This window comes from Pinus tabuliformis, chromosome 5_1 (assembly GCF_031772625.1).
Source record: "Pinus tabuliformis cultivar Carrire ecotype Pingquan chromosome 5_1, CPIR1, whole genome shotgun sequence".
Taxonomy (NCBI): Eukaryota; Viridiplantae; Streptophyta; class Pinopsida; order Pinales; family Pinaceae; genus Pinus; species Pinus tabuliformis.
Window position 1 is genome coordinate 926,176,718 of NC_142305.1, and position 21,710 is coordinate 926,198,427.

At 37.0% G+C, this 21,710-nt stretch overlaps 1 protein-coding gene across 1 annotated transcript in view; it reads left to right on the plus strand.

The window, feature by feature from the left end:
* The window catches only part of LOC149167818 (Transducin family protein / WD-40 repeat family protein), a 310,212-nt gene that overhangs the window by 113,973 nt on the left and 174,529 nt on the right, over positions 1-21,710 (plus strand). Inside the window, exon 5 of the mRNA XM_089433175.1 lies at positions 6,724-6,860. Within this exon, the coding sequence (XP_089289301.1) occupies positions 6,724-6,860 (137 nt within the window). The remainder of the gene's footprint in view (positions 1-6,723; positions 6,861-21,710) is intronic.

Consider the following 21,710-nt stretch of genomic DNA (forward strand, 5'->3'; position numbering starts at 1 on the left):
CATCCACAAATTGTTGATGAGTCAAGGCTTGGCCGTTCTCCGTGAATTGAAGGCCCTTGATCTTTCCTAAGACTTTGGCATTTTTAATGGTTCGGCCCAATCCTTCCATCACGAGGATAAAAAAAAAGGAGAGAGTGGGTGACCACAAGGACTAGGCTATCTGATAATTGGAACACTGCAATTCGCAGGCCTGGTGCCCGAGAAATCAACCGAAATGAGGACGGAGGCTGCTCTGTCATGCGTTCTGAGCTTGGAGACAGCGTCACCCCTTCGTTTAAGCTACCATTATCATCAGGTAGGATGAGGCTCTCATATCCTTTGCCAAACTCAGAGTTCCAACCATTTTTTGGAGCGTTCTGCGACTGAACCACCATGATTTGCACCCCCGCCGGTTCGCAATTGAGCTTTAAAACCTTAATCTCCTGCAGGTCTCGAGAATCATACCAATTGAATGCCGCAGTGAATGTTGCCAAGGTGTGAAGCGACCCAGCGCGTGTGCGCACATGGACCATGGTGCAGGATAGGGGTGGTGGAACAGAGCCGATGTACTTCGAGCAAATGAACTCTGTATTAACCATTTTCCCAGACCCTTCATTAATTTCCCTGTTGGTGGTGCTGTGCCGCGTGGGCATGTGTCGAGCCGCCTGGCACCACCTCTGTCCCATCCACAATGTAATCTATCTAAGCACTCGCATCCGGGGTAGTTCCTGCATTTTGATCTCTACTGATTTTTTGTTTAGAAAAATGTTACCAAAATCCTTCTTGTTCCATTCTTTGAGTTTGATTTTTATGTGCTCTAGTCTTTTATGGAGGAGGAACATTTTGGAGCCCTGAACTTGTAGATCTTCGGACCACCATTTTTCAATGTTGCTGATGAAATCTGGGTGGGAGAGCCAGATATTCTCAAATCTGAAGGGTCTGTTTCTGGGAGCATCAATTCCCTTAATTTCTAATTGAATCGGCCAGTGGTCTGAGCCTCCAAATGGGAGAACACTTGCAAATATTTTTGTATTTGTGAGCATCAGAGTCTCAGAGATCAAAAATCTGTCTAACTTGGAGGCAACCTGAGCATTACCTCCTCCTTTGTTGTTCCAAGTAAAAAGACCGTTATGCGTTTCAGAGTCAACCATTTTCATGTCTTCTGTGAAAGAATGGAATCCTACTGAATCTCTACTGAGGATTCTGGTGCCTCCTTTTTTTTCCGAAAGAGATTTAATCATGTTAAAGTCTCCTCCAATGACCCAAGGGATTTCTTTATGTCTGCTTCTGAGATTTACCAGGGAGTTCAGAAATCTAAGCTTCTCATCTATTCTCTGAGGACCATAGACATTCGTAACCAGGAAGGTCTCAGACATCCCCATTGGTTGAATGATAGCTGATAAGTAATTTCTCGTTGCCTCCGCATCTACAATGCTGACTTTTTGGGGGTTCCAAAGAGTGAGTATGCCTCCCGCTGTGTTCTCTGCTTTGACTTCTAGAAACTCAAATTTACTGAGCCATTTGTTATGGATTTGTTTTATTTTCTGAATGGAGCATTTCATTTCTTGAATGAAGATTATGTCCGACATTGCTAGTTTCATTCTGTTACTTAGCATTCTTTGTTTTCTTTTACTACCTAGACCTCTGATATTCCAGGATATGAACTTCATAATTAAAGATTTGTAAAGGAGTAACTGGTTAGATCTTTCATCTTACCCGAATCTATCATTAGCTTTCCACACTCCATCAGGAGCTCATTTTGCTTTTTTCTGCCTCTCTTCTTCCCTGGATTTCTGGTGGCTAATCCTGGAATTAGTTTCATTGTTTTCACCCCTCTGTTCTCCTGTTTGTGGATGTTTTTACCTTTCTCCAGTCCTCATTCTTGTGTTTTCCATAAAAACAACTACTGTATTCTGTTGCAATCTTCTTGAGGCAGAGAATCTATTCCTCCTTTGGTTCCTTGCATCAGGAATCCTTCCAGATCCAGGTTTTCCTTGTCGAGTATTTCTTGTAGTTCGTGATCTTCCAGATCTGTTTCACTTTGGGCCATTTCCTGGTCCATTTCCATTTCTGTTTCACTTCTCCTGGCTTCTTTTTGGGAGTCAATGTCCAGAGAATGATTTGTGTCCTCTTTTTTTTCTTTTTCTTTAGCATCTTCCTCCTGATATTGATTCTTTCGTGTGATTTATTCAGGCTCTTCTAGCACTTGAAACTTATTCTGACTACCCTTTTGCCCCTCAGTAAGTTGTTGCTTTGATCCCTTTTTTCCTCCCCTTCCTCTACTAGCCACTTTCTGAAAGCTTTCAGTGTCCTTCGATGTATTAAGTTTTTCTTTGTTATCTTCTTTGCTAAGAGGGCAGTCTCTTAACAGATGCCCATGTTCATGGCATCTTCGGCATCTGAAGGGGATATGTTCATAGTCTACCGTTTGCACCCAGTCCTCATCAAAAACTTCCACGATGACTTCATCTGGAAGTGCTCCTGATAGATTCATTTCCACACAGATCCTAGCAAAGGAGGTATATTTTACCCTTCTTGTGGCCTTTGAAGCTTTGACATAGCGTCCTAGTTTATTGCCAATGGTAGCCAATGATTCCGTTTGCCAATAATCAAGAGGTAGAGAGTAGAGCCTTATCCACACAAGAACCGAAGAGAAAGTCTCCCTCTCTAGGACAAAGTTCATTCTCCAAGGTCTCATATAGAGACCTGCAGCAACAAAAAAATAGGGTCCTCCTTCGAATATTCTGTCTTTATCTTCAATGTTAGAGAACACTACTGTGAAGAATCCTTTTGACCCAAGATGTAGGTCAATGCTTCCTTTGGGCTTCCAATGATACTTGATCCACGTCTGTAAAGCCTTTTCAGTGGGCCATAGTCCCATGAATTTATAGATAATGGTGTAGGTTCCCATATGTTCCCTGTGCTCCTGCAGAGCAGGATCATTTAATATTACTCGAGGAGTGATTTCTGCTTTTGGTTTGCAAGGTCCTTTTTGTTTCTTGTCTCTTGCACCCAGACTTTTGTCTTCTTCCTCTTTGTCCTTTGTGCTGTTGTTTTCTTTTGTTCTGGTCCCATCTGTTTCCTTTTCATTGTCCCTATTTCTGTAGTTCCTACCGTCTTCACTATTTCCAGGTGGTGATTTACTTCTGCTGGCCACTACATCTTTGTAGGAGGGAGCTCGGCTCCCTCCCCTACCACTCTCCATTAGAATCGAACTCTGCACGCTATGGAAAACCTAGCCGCTTCGTTTCTCTCGCCGTCGCCTCCTCGAAGTTCTTTGCTTACTTCCTTTACTGCATACACTTAACAACCTTTTCTTAGGCAACACTTCATTTGCATTGCTGAGATGAAGCGTAAAGATACCTTCCTCTTAATGCCCTGGATTTGGATCGACTCTCCTTCATTTATGCAGAGAATTCTTTTCCCATAACAGTCTACCCAAAATTGATGAGCTTCCAACCAATCCATCCTATGACGAGGTCATAAGTTCCCAGGGCTGTGACATATACTTTTAAGTTAGTCAAACAAACCCTTAGATTAACTTTGCATTCCTCAACACTTAATTCTACGGATTGAAGTTCCATTGAAGCCATTTATACCTATCTAAACTCGTTTTTCTTGTGGGTTTCCAACCCACATTTATCTAATGCATATGAAGAAATGAAAATATCAGTAGCACCAATATGAAATAAGATTTTGAGGCTTATGCCATTAATAGTACCTGAGGATTCCACTACAATGGCTTGATGTTTTGCCTGGTTGTTGTTAGCTACTGCATGGATTCTATGATTGATTTTGGTATTTAATGATGGCTCTTTTCTTTCCCTATGCATCACATTTGACGAAGCCTTGGGAATTCACATTGAAACTGAGGTCCTCCACATCCCCAACAATTAATCCGGGGTGATCCGCTTGTGTCATACTGTGAGTTTCTAGAAGAAGAGCTTCACCCTCTAATGCTGCTTCCTCTCGTGCTCCTTCCTCTATTATTAGTTCCTCGAGAGTTCCACTAATTTATAGAGTGAACAAAATTACATTTTGTATATATACATCTATGTGTGTTTTCAAGAAAGACCTGCCTAGATCTTTTCAATGGAAAAAAATGTGAAAATACAATCCATCAGGTTAAATCATCATATACAACATTTAACCACACAGGTCTACAAATAGCTCAACACAAATAGAGATGCAGAAAACCATATACAGTCTCACAATGATGTCAAAATTTCTACCTTATGAGTCTTCTAACATAGTGCCATATAAGAGCTGATGACAAAATATGAAATAAGGTAAACAATAATAAAAACAAGGACTATATCCAAGAAACAAAATCATCCATGTATGGGCGATGGAAGAATCAGAAATGTTCACTGTTCAAAACTTCCTCAATGGACCATAACCCTTGATCAAGTTGAAGGGCTTCCTTAGAAAGCTGATCTTCCTCCCTGTAAAAGCCTAACTATGGAATTTTTAACTAGACCATAATTGGGGTTTAAAAGTTTAAATTTGCAGAAGAATATCTTGAAATTGTTTTTGCTGTTGAGGTCAATCCCATGCCGTTGACGCTGCAAATTTGCTCTTGTTACCAAAAGACCAACACCTCCCTCCCAAACTGGGCAAAATCTCGGTATCGAGCTCCAAAATACTTTAAATTTGAAGTAATTTGGCCCTCGTGCCCAAAAGCTTCAAGGACAATTAAGGCTGCTCTAACCGTAGTTCTTCACTGTAAGTTCTTCCTTCCTGCACTGTGTTCTCAAGGCGAGCAAAAGGATCCCTTCTCCATCACACTCCCTTTCCTTTTATTGCTTAGAGTCACCATTCATTCATTCTCCACCGTCGTGGCTGTGAGGCGGGGATTCTTCCTCCCTGTCCCTTTGCATGGCTCCTCATAGTGATTTAAGGAGGTAGTCATCCTTTATTTGACACTCACCAATTTTATTGATTTACGCATTTCTTTTCATTAAGGTTTATTTAATACTATTTTATTTTTCTTTTAATGTTTGATCTTAAATTTAAAAATTAATTCTTTTATGACAACATAATTCTCTTTTAACTTTTAAGTTTAATAATTTAATTTAGAACCTTTAGGTTTACATAGTTATTATTATTATTATTATTTTGTTTATCTATATATATATATAATTTCTTTTATCTAATTAAATTCTTTTGTATTAATATATTTGGAATAATGTATTAGTTATTTTATAGTGGTGGTAGAACAAGTATTCCATAAGTATATATTTATTTGATTTTGGTGACTTTAGGTATTTACCTTGTATGTTAATAATTCATTCACTAGACCTTTATAAATGGTTTGTATATATACTGATGCAGCGTATGCGATACATGCATATGTAGCTATCATATGCATGTCTCGTATGCATGCTAATATTTACGTTCTGTTTGTAAATTGTAAGTGGGTCATTACACTCCCTGTTCCGCTCCTTGTAAATATGAATGCAAGAAAAAGATACATAAGTGAGCTTGATCCTGAACAAATCCTCCAGAATGTGAGAAAGGTTTAAGCTACGGCATTGTTGAATTTCGTTTAACCCAATTGATGATCAACAAAGAATCACTAAAAAAATGTTGTGTACTGTTATTGATCTCATTACTGTTATATTCCGTTGTGCAAAGTTGTTTTGGTTGGGCATCTCTAGTCTGTTTATGTGCTTAGCTAAGTCATAGAACAAACCTAGGGTGCATGGAAATTTCAACATTATTAATTAACCTCCAACTGGCGATTAAATCAAAACTCTTTGTTGAACATCAATATTTTGCAATTTATATGGCTCTACCAAAAATCAAGGTAACAATACAGTAACGGGAAGTATGAATCTTGAGGGGATTTAGGAGGTACAGGCTCTATTTTGGCACTAGACATTTGGTTTGGATTGTTGTAACGGGTTGCCACGTAATACAAAACACAACTCCAACTTTTGTACATCTATTGGACTTAAAATATATAGATTAAACCTCTATATCAATTAGGTGAGCATGACAAATGCATGTCATCCTCTTTGGATAACTTACTAGACAGGTTTGTGTAACAAATCACATGGTATGGAAAGTGAAAATCGGATCTCAAATCAAAGTGTTGGGAATGGAGGATGCAAATCCGACCTTAAAAATGAGAAAGCTGGGGATGGGATTACACCATAAACTCAATAATCGATTGTCTTTGAGGGACACATTTGTTTAGTCAAGAGGGCTTCTGGCTCTCGTGATGTGGGGAACATCCCAAGTGATGTGTCTCCCACGGTTGGGGATGGGTCAACTAGAAACAAATGTTTTTTTTGATTGATCATTACTTGAAAACATTCTTATGAGAATAATTGGACAACAATCTCCACCTCGCAGCTATCTTCCTATGAGAATAATTGGACACAACTTTAGCTCTCATTGCATGTGTCATAAGATAAGAAATTATCTTTTAATATTGACAACAATGTCCACCTTGCGGCTATATTTAAGCAGCAATACTAGCAGGATCTAATTATTTCTGATTATATAAATATCTTGAATGACTATGGATATGTTAAGAATGCTGGCTAGAGCTGTGGTGGCAATGTTGTGTTCAAACTTTTCAAAGTTTGTCTTTTAGGTTGTGCATCTTTGAAAATCTGGATCGGATTTGATGGGAAAATATTTAACAAGCATTTTAGGAATGATTCTTTTCTAGATATTGCTTCCATAGTAACTCTGCTATAATTTTTATTATTAGTTTGACTTTTTTACTTGCAGGTGAATGAAAAAGGTGGAGGTTATATCAATAAACTTGCAATAACCTGTGTGCGGAGTGGGATCAACCGTTTTTTCCGTGTCTTACAAAAACCAGAGAAGGCTCCAATGCGAGCTCTTCGGGCATCTCCATCAGGAAGGTTAGCGAAGGTCATTAGGCTACAAAATTCTCTGTTTTGTCAGTTTTCTGAATTTATGTTTTATCTTGACCCACAACTTTTTTTAGAGGCTTGGAGGATCATGGTTGCTTTATATTTTTTTCCTAATGATATTATCATCTTATTCCTTGGTATTGATTTTCATCCTGTATTACGATTTTGTATACTTCTTCATTATGAGCAATGGATATTTACATTCCCATGGTTTATAATTATCGCCAAAATTAACTATTGCATAAATAGAACTAAAATTCAATATATATACTTTCCTTGGCTTTGTTGTATTACAACATACTTTATATGAGACTTTCAAGAACAATGTAAGGAGTTATGTAGGTGTATTCAAATTGATGCGTTTACTATTAAGTTTTGCAGATGCTTATTTCAGACAATTTGATTGATATTATGACATTATTTCTGGTAAACAGTTATTAGAATTGATACAAAAACAAATTCCCTCCATAGCATGTGTAAATATTATGCAACGTGTTGTTTATTTCACAAGACTCAGCGCCTAGTGCTTATTAATATTTATTTATAAAGTTAGTGATATAATAAAGTGTAATGTTAAGAGTCAAGACAAGTTAATGAGAGGTTAGGACTAATGTTATCAAAGCTGGTGAATTTGACTGGTTCACACCTGGAGGACCCTGAATTGGCACTTGGATTGGACTAGTAGGTCAGTGCTGGTCAAACTGGCTGAATTGGCTAGTTCAGGCAATTCCTTAGTTTTACCATTGCAAATGGTTGCCCATTTGTTTTGTTGCCTCTCTTCTTTGATTAGATCCCACACTTTGTTTCTTTCTTCCATTGCTTGTATTGATCAGTTACAATTTGGTTATGATAACATTGTTTAGGAAAATGTTGATATGAAATTGAATATCATGCAATAAGACATGAAACGTTACTTATGGGTAAAGCAAAACTTGAATCCTTCTACTACATATATTTTTTTTTCCAAGGAAAACCTCACGGGGAGACTCCTATGTACATCTTTGCATTTTGTGGATGGTAGTAGTGTGAACTCATTGATGTTGATTATGGCACCTAAATTGCTAGGGACATCAAGTGGGGCATGTAACAAAGGTAGCCAACTTGGGCAATCAACCTTGAGACCTCCTACAAGAAGCTCAAAGCACTTAACCACTCAAGCTATCCCTCCTAATATATGTATATGTATTCACCTCATATGAATGATTTGAGTGAAAGAAATCATTGAGTATTGCGACACATTTCTGTCCACAATTGTTAAATATTTCTGAAAGTTGTATCAAAGGAACATTATGATCTAATGACATGGAATTGTGTTCAGGCAATGGTTGACATAAAGGTCTACAAACACAAGTTTTGCATGAAAGAATGTCATTGGAAGACAAAAACAAATGAAGGGAAGTGACAAATTATAATATATTTGATTTTTAAGTATTTTAATCATAATAAAAAGGGACAAATAATATGTACACTTATTGGGACTAGACTCTCAACTGAAGTAGAACTGGAGACGTCATGACAAATTCTGCTTGAAAGAGTCTATTTGAATCGATTGAACTAACCCACTACTGTAGACATATCTCTCTCTTCAGCAATTCCCTTCATTCTGTGGATGGTATATACGAAGGTGAATCATATTGTCTTTCTTAGCTCCAGTAGGATTGGTGTGAGATCAAAATATGTTGTGGCCTTTATCTTTTTAGCATCTCTGATAAGTAGACAACCTTTAGCTAACTATTGGATACATACCTTTGCTCATCGAACATGACAAAAGATTGAAATGAACTAACCTCATTAGAAAACACATATTTGCAGTGTAATCTCCAAATAGTGAGCAAAACAGTGATTCCAAGGCATTGCTAGATTTTGAGAAAGCAATATCACACCAGGTAACAAGAATCATCAATGAAGCTGTCCTTGAAATAAAGCTATCTGTTGATCTTGAACATACTTTCAATATCTCTTGGCAAATGTGCAATCTCGTAGGATATGTGTCGCTATCTCTTACTAGATACACACTAGGAAAAGACGATCTGTGAGCCTACTCTTATCCAAATGACCATTAGATGGAAGCCCTTGGTAAATAATGTGCCATGTAAATACCCGAAGTTTGTCACAATAAAATCTGTCCAGGAGTAAAACCCTCGAGACATAAAACAACCTACTTGGTTGCAAGAATACTCATTTAGGATGCAATGTTAGTAAGTCCTGTTACCGGGAAATCTAGCAGGCCTAGTGCAAAGCCTTGCTAGGCAACTTAGGCCTTACGACAACAAAGAGATCAACGATCATTGTCACCTCCGTGGCCTCTCTCTAGATGTTTAGTGGTGAATGCTATCTCGACAAGGGAGTATTCCCTATGAAATCATCAGCAAGATATTCAACAAACAAGTGCTCAAGGGTGATATAAGGTCTATTGATTGAAGATAAAGGTATGGGCCAAGCCTTGTAAAGGTTGAGATAAAAGTGGCAAAACTTCAATACACTTTCTTAAGATCTTTATGATTTAGAAGAAAGCTGTTCTAAGTTAGGGTTTTTATGATATGCATATTGAGGACATACAATGGCATATAACAGCTTGAGAAATAGCCTATAAATGATAAGATCAATAAAGGCACAAAAGCTATCAAAGAGGCAAGCAAGAGTTAGGTAAGCAAATAAGCTTTTATGGCTGGAAATGCATGTGACAACAATAATTATCTAGACATCAGCCCTAATTTTGGGGTGAAAATATGCAATTAATGCTAGATTTTGCCTTTTTATATTTATTAAATGCAATCCCTATCAATAAGGAAACAACAAATAGACATAAAATTGCTATAAAATGCAGATTTAAGCTAACCCTAACCCTAGTTACCATGAATTAAGAAAGAGATAGGAAATTAAGAATGATTACCACAACTAGTCTAGTGCTTTCTCTCAATTGGGCAAATTGAGTCAATAATGGCGAGGTCAAAGGTAGAGGAACTTAGATGAAGAGGGTGGAGGACTAAAAATCCACTCTTAGAAACCCTAGCATCTTCTTTAAAGTGGAGATTAAAATCAAATGATGCATATACAAAGTTCCTTTGATATATTCTTGAAGGACAAATTTTGCATAACATATAGGAACAAGATTTGATGAAAGATTTTGCACATTTTAATATGGCACAATATAAATCCTAATTTCAAAAAAGTGCATGCAAAATGGATAATAATGACAATAAACTTACACCATTCAATCAAGAATCACTTCATCAATCCAATAGAGTCCCCACATGCAAAAGTATCCCCCCAAAGAGAATTTGCTAAGGTGTTGGGAAAATGGTGTTCACCATTGCTACACAATCGAAACCAAAACCAAGGCATTGTAACATATTTGTCATGAAGGACCGTTGAACTCTTTGATAAGCTTTGTCACGAAGGACCATTGAACGCCTCGTGGTTGAGGAGAAATGATTTTTTGAATATTCATTATAAAGTCTTCCAAGTCATCCCAACAAGTGCACAAGTCAGCTTAGCTAGTGGTTAAGTCGAACATGCTTTTGGAGGTTGTTGACCACTGGAGTGGCACCTGAAGATTACCTGAAGACTCCATGCCCAAGGATGTACCAAAGGCTGCTTGTACGATTAGACATCATCATTTTACCAGAGTTTTTCAACTCTACTTCTTCTTCTTATCATTTTCTGTTGTACTCAAATTCCAAAATCCCTGCGGGGACAATGTAAAAGTGATACTAGTATGAGGAGTCGAGTTATCTAACAAGCCTGGGTAGCGTGGGACCTTATCATCAAGTGAGTATTACTATGGGAGGTTCTTTTCACTTGGTTAACTATCATCTCCTTACAAGGACCTAATAATTAATTGAGTTTTTTCCTCCAAGCATAACCCCAAAGCCGGAGAATGACTTGATGGTGAGGCCTTGGGGGCGTTCTAGTGTCTAGGGTCATTGTATAGAAGCATACTAGATCATAATTTTTTTTTTTTTTTTGTTGTTGTTGTTTTTCGCGGAATTTAATTAGGTCTAGGGGGTCAATTTTTAATTTTTAAAATTTCCCGCAGGGTGGAAATTGGAATAAAATTTGTATATGAAATGTAATAAGTGATGTGTAGAGAAGTTGTATGGGGTATGAATAATAAAAATTGCACCTCTCACCCTCAACTTTCTACTATGACACACTTTGAGGGGTTAAAAATGTGTTCTAGACCCTCAAAACCCACTTTTCCTAAGTTTAGTGGAAAAAGTGGCAATAAATTAAGCCAACAATTAAATAAATGGAGAAAAATAAATATCCACACATGCTAAATGATGTGGAAATGAGGTGGAAAATCATTGATGAGTTAAAGTGAAGTCCCAAGGTGATGTGGACTCCTAAAATCAAGGAAAAGACATGTGCTCCAAGAAAATCGAATTTTTGGAGGGGACCACAAGTTTCTCAAAGGGAAACACATTTATTGAGGAAAGGAATTCAAATTGCCTTAGTGAGTCATCATTTTGGTGGGCTTTGACTTGGAGTTTCACTGGAGATGAGTGGAGAGTGGTCTCCTACCACTCCACTCCCATATACACTTGTCCCTCTTCATACTACAAGTTGGCCTCTCAAGGATTGCGTGGTTCTCTCTGGGGAATTCGAATTGCATGAGGGAGCTTTGGGATCATCATCATCACACTTGGCACTTGGTTCTTCATTGGGATTTCCACCCATCCTCCTATATACTTGAGCCTTGGGCTCTTATATGGTATTTTTTGCTACGAGCTATTGGGCTTGGGGAAGCTCTGCTTCTATGTACTCTTGTTCTTCATTTGAATAAAAAGACTTTGGGGTTCATTCATGACTGTTATTCCATTGGAGCGTCTGCATGGTTCTTTGATGGTATGATCTTCTCTACTTGTGCTTTAAGGTGTTTCATTTCTCATATGCTTTCATAGAATTGTAGATGTATAGCTAACTTACATTTACAATTGGTTTATGAATATGCTCTAGGTGTAGACAATCTCTAGTCATTTTCATACAAGTTTCTAGAGTTATCTTACCATTGTTTATTGATTAATCCATATGAGCTAATGTGTGTTGGAAGTTTTGTAGAGGACCATTTTTAAATTTTAGATCAACTAGCAAGCGTGAGGGGAAGTCTTCAAGAGACCAACCCACTCTTGGCATTGTTTTCAAGGAGCTCTCATTGTTCTTTGTATCTCATAAGCCTAATCTTTCGAAGTGCTTGTTTTGTATGGTCCTCCTTTTGACATAGTTTGTGTGTAAGTTTAAAATCTCAAAAAATTTATTATCTTTTGATCTTGTGCTTTCATTTCATTATCTAGCTAGTTAAGAGCTTTTCACAAACTAGTCAAGTGATGGGATCCTTTCCCATCATTTCATTTAGTCTTTGTACACTATTTTGTAGTATACTCACTTTTTGCATGCTTCCTTTTTGCACACTAACCATGTATTAGTTTTGGAGCCCTAACATCTTTCTTGTAGTTTCCCTCAAGCGTTCAAGCTTCTTTTCAAGGAGGCAGTGGGCATTTGGAGGACCTACCTAGGAGGCTAGCCCATGTCCCCTTTTAGGGTCTTACTCTCTCAAGTTGTAGAATCTTTTCATCTCTTGAGGCTCCCACAATTTGAAGGAAATTCCGTGTTATTGCAAGTTCTTATATTGTATCTTTCCATTATTTCTTGGGAAACCCTCTAATAGGTTCTAACCTCATTTCAACACCATAATAATAAAAATTTCTTTTGTTGTTGTTGTTGGAGTGTGCGTTTTACCCATGGCATCCTATTTCTCCATTTAGGGAGAAAGAATGGTGGGTGGATTGGTTGTTAACATTTTCGTTTCTTTCATTTTCACATTACATTCATGCTCTAATTGGATATCAACACAAATTGCGCTTCCTTTCTTAACGTTTGCTACAAGCTTGCACCATTTATCTTTGTTGCTACAAAGCTACAAGCTCACATTCTATTTCAAAGCAATTTACTCTTATGTAAGCAACTCTCTTATTTCTAGCAAACTTTGATATATTTAGCTTGGCACTTGTTTAATAATCACTTATGCCTCATTGTTATGTTACATTTTTCTATCTTGAATATTGAAGCATTGTGTATTGGGAAAGTTTATTTTCCAAAGAAATTGTTTACTTTTATGTCAAGCTCATTATCTTTCATTTTCTAATGTAAATGTTTCCTTTTGCAAAGCTATTGTGGGTATCAATTGTGGACATTGGATAAACCAACGCCCCCCGTGTGTTTTCTGACATGGACTAACCGCCTCTCGTGGATCCTTATCTCTGGTGATGCGTTCGTTGACTAACACCTGCGGGTTTTGGTCTAACGACAATCGTGATTCCCAACAAGTGGTATCAGAGCGTAGGTCACGAGTTCGATGCACACCTTGTTCACGTTGGGGGGAGATTGTTGGACATTGGATAAGCCAACGTTCCTCGTGTGTTTTGTGACATGGACTAACCGCCTCTCGTGGATCCTTATCTCTGGTGATGCGATCGTTGACTAACTCCTACGGGTTTTCGTCTAACGACAATCGTGATTCCCAACATCAATATTGTTTCATTCACTTTCAATCATTGCGATCTACTTTGGGAATTTTACATGCATCAAGCATTACTAAAATCGACTTCCAACTTAAGTTGGTTCTATAGACTCTAGGGACCCTCCACGCCTATTGGCTCTTCATTGTGAGATTCAGATTTCTGGGCGAGGGTGAGGTCTGGGGATAGGAGTTAAATTGAAAATTTCCTTATGAATGCAACTAATAAAATAAACTAGGAGCACATCTACATCATATCTTTACTTTACTTACAAATGCAATTTTCCGACTTATGCTATCTTGGATTTACTTGAGTCTTGTTTATATCCCTATTTTTCAAGATACATTTAATATGTAAGTATTGTGAATTCTTTTACTTTTGCAACATTTAACTTTCTTGTACTTGGAAATTCTTTCATTGGTGCAACTATATTTCAAAGTTATTTCATATATTTGTTGCTTTGATGATCATTTAAGTGCATGAGTAATTGATGTCATTATCTTGTCATTTGGGCATTGACTTTCAAGTACTTTTTCCTTTATAGTTGCAATTGGTGTTTACATGCTTATCTTGGTCTAACATTTGATTTTGCAGGATTGTCTATCATTGTATCTTGATTTCATTTTCTAATAAGCTATTGTTATTTACTTGAAGACACTGGTCTATGCTTTGAATTTACCCTTGAAACTGGTTTACTTATTCATATGCTTGCTTAATTCTTGAAAACAAGTTATTTTGACATATAATTCAAATTAACCTTAACTTAATCTCCTAGAAACCCTCTAACGTAGTCTTCCATTTAGGGACCACCCCCCTTAGTTAACCTAGGAGATAGCTTAGACGGAGAGAGTTGGGAATAGGTGACAACCCCATCTCTTAGTTCTTGCCACCAACCACACCTTGTGGGGTTGAAGGCTTTTCTCACTAACTGGTAGGTATAGGTGGCAAGCGTAGCATTTTTGGTGTCGTTGTCGGGGACAAGTCTTCTTGCACCTGGAAAATTGACTAACCTTTGGTTTTGGCATATTGGACTTTAGGATTAAATTCTTGCTCAAGTGGCGACTCCACTCAATTCAAATTTTGCAAGAGTTTTTACTAGGAGAAATGCAAGTGGTCTACTTAGCTCCACTCTTGAACTTGAAAGGGTTTTTAGAAAGAGGTTAAATAAACTTTCTCATAGTAGAACCCTTGCTAATCTCGGGCAAGAGGTTATTTATGATATTCATTTGTTTTTTCAAGAACAAGTAGAGCCAAGCATCATGAATGAACTTTTTTCTCCTTGTAATTTTACTAACATAAATGGCTAATTGACAATATCCCTAACAAGGCTATTGAAAAGTTGCCTTCTTTTCAAGGTAACAAAGCCATTAGTGCTGCATCACATGTCGAGAATTTTAATGTTTGCATTTTCAAATGGTGTAACATTGCTAACTATGAGGATGTGAAGATGAGACTTTTTGTTCTCTCTCTTGAAGAGGATACTCTTGATTGGCTCACTAAGAAACTTGCTAACTCTTATGACTCCTTGCAAGCAATCATTAATGCTTTCATAGGAAAATTTGGAGAGAAGAAAGAAAATAGTCACTTGATCAATGCCATTAGCAACATGAAGAAAAATGAGAATGAAACCATGGAGGAGTTTAACAAGAGATTTAATGAATTGGTGAAAAACATGCCTGCTACTGTTAAACCTCCTGATGAATTTCTTTTGTGCTCATATTTGGATGCTTTTGGTGTTGACACTGCTTATGAGTTGAGGAGGAAAGAGCCTGCAAATTTGGGTGTAGCTCAAACTGAAGCCTTAAAGATGGAAAGGGCTAGAAAGCAATCAAGAAAATCTGAAATTCCTGGTTTCAATAGAGGGCCATCAAAATCTAATGATTCCAAAGGCAAGGCCAAGGAAGAGACTACACATGATCCTATCAAAGAATTAACCCAACTCATTAAGAATATGGAGGCAAGTCACACTAGTCAAATGAATGCCATCCAAAATAGATTGGTGGCCATGGAGAGAAATCAAGTTGGGAGATTCCAAAATCGAGGCAATGATAAATGGAAAAAGAGGGGACCTCCTAATGAGCATAGGCCACTAAATCCACTTGAGTCTACCAATTTAGTCGATGATCCAATCCCATATTGTAGACCTTGTGATGAAATGCATGATGAAGCCACTTGTCCTTGTGCTATAAGGATTTTAGAAGGAGGAATGGCTGGGACAAGTGAGCAAATAAATGTGGCTGGCAAGGAGCATCATTTGTCCATGGAGAATTGGATGGGAGTTGTGGAGAATAGCCAAAAGATAAGTAAGAAGTCTCCATCCTCCCATAGAGTGAATAATTTTGAAGAGGTGGATAGGATCATTGAATTGTATGGAGAAAATCCTTCATCAAAGCAAATGTTGGAAATGGTCAAAGAGAGAGAAAGGGCAAGAAATAGTGAAGGAAATCAAATGCCCATAAAAATTTCACTCCACCTACATCTGGTTTAAATATTGACTTGGGAGGATGGATAAGTAATGCAAAGATTTTAATACCTGTGACTGAAATCATGAATATTCCCTCCCAAAGGTATAAGTTGTTGAAAGCCATTGATGCACCTCATGGAAAAGAGATGTCAAATATTTCTAAGGATATATATGAGGATGTCCCTATCACTTTGCAAAGTAGTGATATGTGTAGAGATAACAAAGATCATCAACCTTTTTTATCACTATGTTGGTCAATGGAATGCTTTTGCACAATTGTATGTTTGACTCCAGGGCATCATCTTGTGTTATGACTAAAAAGGTCATGAATAAGTTAAACTTGAGGATTTCTAGACCTTACCACAACATTTGTGCTATGGATTAAAAAATTATTGAAATTTGTGGTTCAAGTCCACTTGGTGGTGCATCTTGATATTATGATCACCATGAATATCATGGTGATTGATGTGCCTGATGCTTAGGGGATGTTGTCGTCTAGAAGTGGGGAGATGATATAGGGGGTAGTTTGCAAATGGATCTAAGTTATGCTACCATCCCTAATAGTGAGGGCATCATGGTTAGATTGGAAAAGGAGTTGGAGAGAAAGTATCATGTGGAAAATCCCAAGGAGCCTCATAATGAAATTGTGTATGAATTTGATAACTTGGGAAATTATGCTATCTTGGCTAATTCTATTGCTCCTTTGGAGAAGGAGGTGGAAAGTAAGAAAGATTGGATTTGGCACATTAATTTTGATGGTGCCCATTCAAAGTTTGGTAGGGGTGCTGGAATTGTCCTTATCTCCCCTCTTCGTCATATATTCAAGTTTGCCTATAGATTGGAATTTGATGCAACTAAAAATGTACCAGAATATGAAGCTTTATTGTTAGGTCTAGAGTTGGCAAAGGATTTGAAAACTAAAATGCTTAGTATCAAGGGGGATTTTGACTTAGTCATTCTTCAAATAAAGAGTCAATTTGCATGCAAGAATGATAGATTGATGAAATATCGTAATGTTGTTTGGGATAATATAGAATATTTTGATGCATTAGATCTTCAAACAATCCCTAGAGAAGGAAATAAACAAGTTGATGAGCTGGTTGTTGCTGCATCTACTTTACAGCTTGGGGAGAGTTTGATGGATAATAAGATTAAGATGAAAGTTATCTTTAGACCATGAGTTCCTGATAATATTGAGCACTAGCGAGTCTTTAATGATGAAAGTCAAGTGATTCAATTTTTGAATAATATGGAGGAATTTTCTGATTTTAAAGTTAGCTACAAAAAAGAAGGTTGCAAGTATGAGGAGTGTAATGCTGTGTCAAATCCCACTCCTAGGGATTGTGTATCCATGGAGCAAATGTTTGATAGACACGATGCTTCAAAGAGAAAAGATGATAAGAAAATTGACCCAGGGGAATTCATTGAAGTAAACATTGGTACCCCTCATAATCCAAAGATTATCAAGATAGGGAAAGGTACCAATGAGGAGGAAAGGAAAAAATTGATCAATTTACTTTAAGAATACATGGATGTTTTAGCCTTTTCATATGAGGAGTTAAAAGGATATAGGGAGAATGTTATGGAACATACTATCCCTCTTAAAGATGAGGATGCCAAACCCTTTAGGCAAAAAAATGCTAAGTTAGCTCCCTTGGTGCAAAAGGAGTTGCAAAAGATGCTCCAAGCTAGAATCATAGCTCACACTAGACATTCCACACGGTGCTCAAACTTGGTTATTATGAGAAAGAAGAATGGATCAACCAGGCTATGTGTGGATTTTAGAAATCTTAATTTAGCTTGTAAAAAGGATAATTACCCTTTACCTATCATGGAAAGTTTATTACAAAGGGTAACATGATTTAGAATGATGTCCTTATTAGATGGATTTTCAGGTTATAACCAAGTCATGGTGAAGAAGGAAGATAGACATAAGACAACATTCACCACACCATGGGGTACTTTTGAATATTTGAGGATGCCTTTTGGATTAACAAATGTTGGAGCAACTTTTCAAAGGGCTATGGGCTATGCTTTCAAGGGTTGGAAATTCATTGAAATTTATGAAGATGACCTATCCGTCTTTTCTAAAGATGGAATTTATCATGTAGGCCATCTAAGGCAAATTTTTGATGGGTGTAGAGAGTATGTGACATCCTTAAATCCTATGAAATCTATTTTGGAGTGACTGAAGGGAAGCTGCTGGGTCACATCATTTCAAAGGATGGAATCAAGATTGACCCTGAGAGAGTTGAGGCAATTCAAAAGATTCCTTTGCCTCAATGTTAATTCCCTTCAATTCTTTTTGGGAAAGATCAACTTCCTTAGAAGGTTCATTCCAAATTATGCTGAATTTGCTAAACCCATTCAAACCCTTTTAAAGAAAGATGCTAAGCTTGTTTGGGGAAATGAAAGAAGGAAAGGCTTTTCAAGAAATTAAGGATTCTATTGTTAAAGCACATGTTCTAGTGAGCCCTAATTATTCAAAGGAGTTCTTGATTTTCTCTTTTTCATCTGAAGATACTATTGCCAGACTGTTGCTTCAAAAGAATAATGAAGGGTATGAGCAACCTATTGCTTTTATGAGTAGATCCCTTCAAGGGTCTGAGACTCTGAGTTAAAGTATAACACCGTGGAGAAGCAAGCTTGTGCCTTAGTGTAACAAACTAAATCTATATAAAAATAAACACAAATAATGTAAAAGACAACAAATAAGATTAATGATTAATTAGTTAGCAATTAATGAAAAGGTATGTCCCTAAGGACATAACCGTTAGTGAAAGGGTACGTACCTGGCTATATATACAGGACCCTCATTCTCATTTGTATCATTTTACATCAATTCTTTTATACAATATACAATTACAATTACTATCCTACGATGGATGCCTTTGTCTATGAAGTATTTTAAATATTTCCGCTGCGCATACAACTTTTGGTTGTTACACTTAGTCAAGTCTCTTAAGCAATTTAGAGTTTATGTGGGATATTCTGGAGTAATTGCATTTGTTCCCCACTTTGCTGTGAAAGACATCTTAACTCACACTGATTGCTTAGGAACTAGAGTTAGGTGGGTCTCAAAGATTCAAGAATATGATTTAGATATTAGACCTACCAAACTAGTGAAGCGCCAAGGATTGGCCAAAGTCTTGACTGAGGGGAATGAGAAGGCGTTAGGAATGATTTTTTAAAATGATTTGGAATCAACTTCATGAAAACTTCAAAGGTTAAGCCAACTTGAATGGTATAAAGACATTTTTTATTACTTGCAAATTTTTCATGTCCTAACCATTTAGTTGGCCATAAAAGAAGAGCATTAAGGCTTAGAGCAACCAAGTATTGCCAATGTTCCATCAAGACTCTGGCATGGGGGGACGTAGGTGCGAGGTGATGCACAAGGGGTGACGCGTGGGAGTACCCTCAAATTTTAGGGAAATTTAGGGGGGACGGGGAGATGTCGGGGTATATAATTTTTTTTATAATATATATATATATATATATATATATATATATATGTATGTATGTATGTATATGAGCATAAATTATGTAAAAATAAATAAAATAGATAATAAATAATAATCATAATAATATAAATATAATAATAAGTAATAAGTAAATTAACTAATAGTTCGTTAGTTAATAATGAAAAGGCATGTCTTAGAGACATGCCTGTTCGTGAAAGGGTACTTACCTGGCTATATATACAAGACTCTCATTCTCATTTGTAATCATCCTACATCAATAATTTTATATAATATACAATTTACACTTACTGTCCTACAATGGATGTATTTGTCTACGAAGTATTTTAATATTTCCGATGCGTATACGACTAGTGGTCGTTACATTGGTATCAAAGCTATTCGATCCTCTGGTCACTCAACCGCTGCACAGAGCTGTGTTCTCTGATCCAGGCCTTTGGTCGTCAAATTCATCAACATTGTTGTCGTTGAAACGTTTTGCTACAAGAATTTGAGGTTTCTCCATTTCCTATCAAGCATTTGGCCATTCAATAATAATAATAATAATAATAAAATTAATATATATATGGAGAGAAAATAAAAAGTAAAAAAAAGATTGAAAAAAATATAGAAAAAAATCAAATTCAAAAAAAGTAAAAAAGAAAAAAAGAAAAAAAATTACATATAAAGATTAAAAAAAAGATTTAAAATAAATAAATAAATATAGTCAGATGTAAATTTTGAAGGAGAACATTCATATATATAAAAAGGTTCTACATTATTGATAAAAAGTGCATGATAAAGTTAAGAGGGAATCTTTCCAAATATATTTAAAACTATACATAAGAGAAGGAAGAGTAGATAATATTATCTTGATTCTTCATTAAGCGGCTTACAAGCCCGTGGTTTTAGAAACCCATGGTATTTTAAAAGTAAAAGAAAAAAAAAAGGAATACAAAATCTCTTTATGTGAATGGTAAGTTTGCTTTTTATGTGGAGAACATTAACGAAGGTTTTAGAAACCCATGGTATTTTAAAAGTAAAAGAAAAACAAAAGGAATAAAAAATCTTTTTATGTGAATGGTAAGTTTTACTTTTTACGTGGAGAACATTAACCGAGTCAAAAGTGCATAAGTGAACATATATTTTATATTATACCCCAAAGAGGTGAATAGCCACATTTCATGTTGTGTGTGGAGCATGATTGTTCATAGGTCTTTTGTTTCAGGCGGATGTATACCCCAGGAAGTTTGTACACCCCTCCACGCGGGGGGGACTTGTGCCCCCCGCGGGGGTCCGATCCTCCCTGGCAGGGGGGTCCCCCGGCGGGCCGGGGGTCCCCCGAAGCCAAAAATAGATGTAAAATTGCTTTGTAGAAGTATAGTAATTTCTAGTCAATCTGGGCCGTTCATTAGGCGGATGATCTGACGGTAGAACTTATGTTTAGTTTAGGGTTTTTTGCCCTAGAAGGCAACCCCTCTCTTTGTATGAGGGCATTGTATTTGAGGTTGTGATATAGATGTGTATTCTCTGAGCGAGAAATAGAGAGGTGAGACTGTGAGAGAAAACAGAGGATATTATAGCGGATTTGCTGTAGGTTGTGTCTCTTTATTTTGCTGGATAATAGAAAGGAAGGACTGGCTGTTCGGGGTGGACGTAGCCCAAACTGGGTGAACCACGTATATCTGTGTCTCTCTTGTTTTATGCGTTTTCTGTGTTTATATTTCTGTAATATTTTATGTGTTCCATTGCTTCGTAATATATAATTTTCTAACAACTGGTATCAGAGCCGAAGGTCTATTTGGCTGATAAACTCGCAGGAAAGAAGGGTTCCTCGTTCGAGTGGGAGAAATGGCGGAAGATGGTAAGTTTAGGGTCGAGAAATTTAACGGCCAAAACTTCTCGCTATGGAAGATGCAGATGGAAGATTATCTGTATCAGAAAGATCTGTACCTACCATTGAGCGGAAAAACAAAGAAGTCGACGGCTATGACAGATGAAGAATGGAACCTTCTCGATAGAAAGGAACTTGGAACAATACAGTTGTGCCTCGTTGCGTCAGTCGCCTTCAACATTTCGAAGGAAACAACGACAGAGGGTTTGATTCAGGCGTTGTTGAAACTATATGAAAAACCCTCGGCCTCAAACAAGGTATTTCTTATGAAACAGTTATTTAATATGAAGATGTCGGAAGGTGGATCTGTTGTAGATCATTTAAATGATTTTAATACAGTCACAAGTCAGTTAAGTTCTGTAGGGGTAAACTTTGAAGATGAAGTTAGAGCTCTGTTATTCTTGTGCTCATTGCTAGAAAGTTGGAATGGTTTAGTAATGGCCATTAGTAACTTTGTCTCTGGATCTAGTACTTTAAAGTTTGCTGATGTTGTCGGTG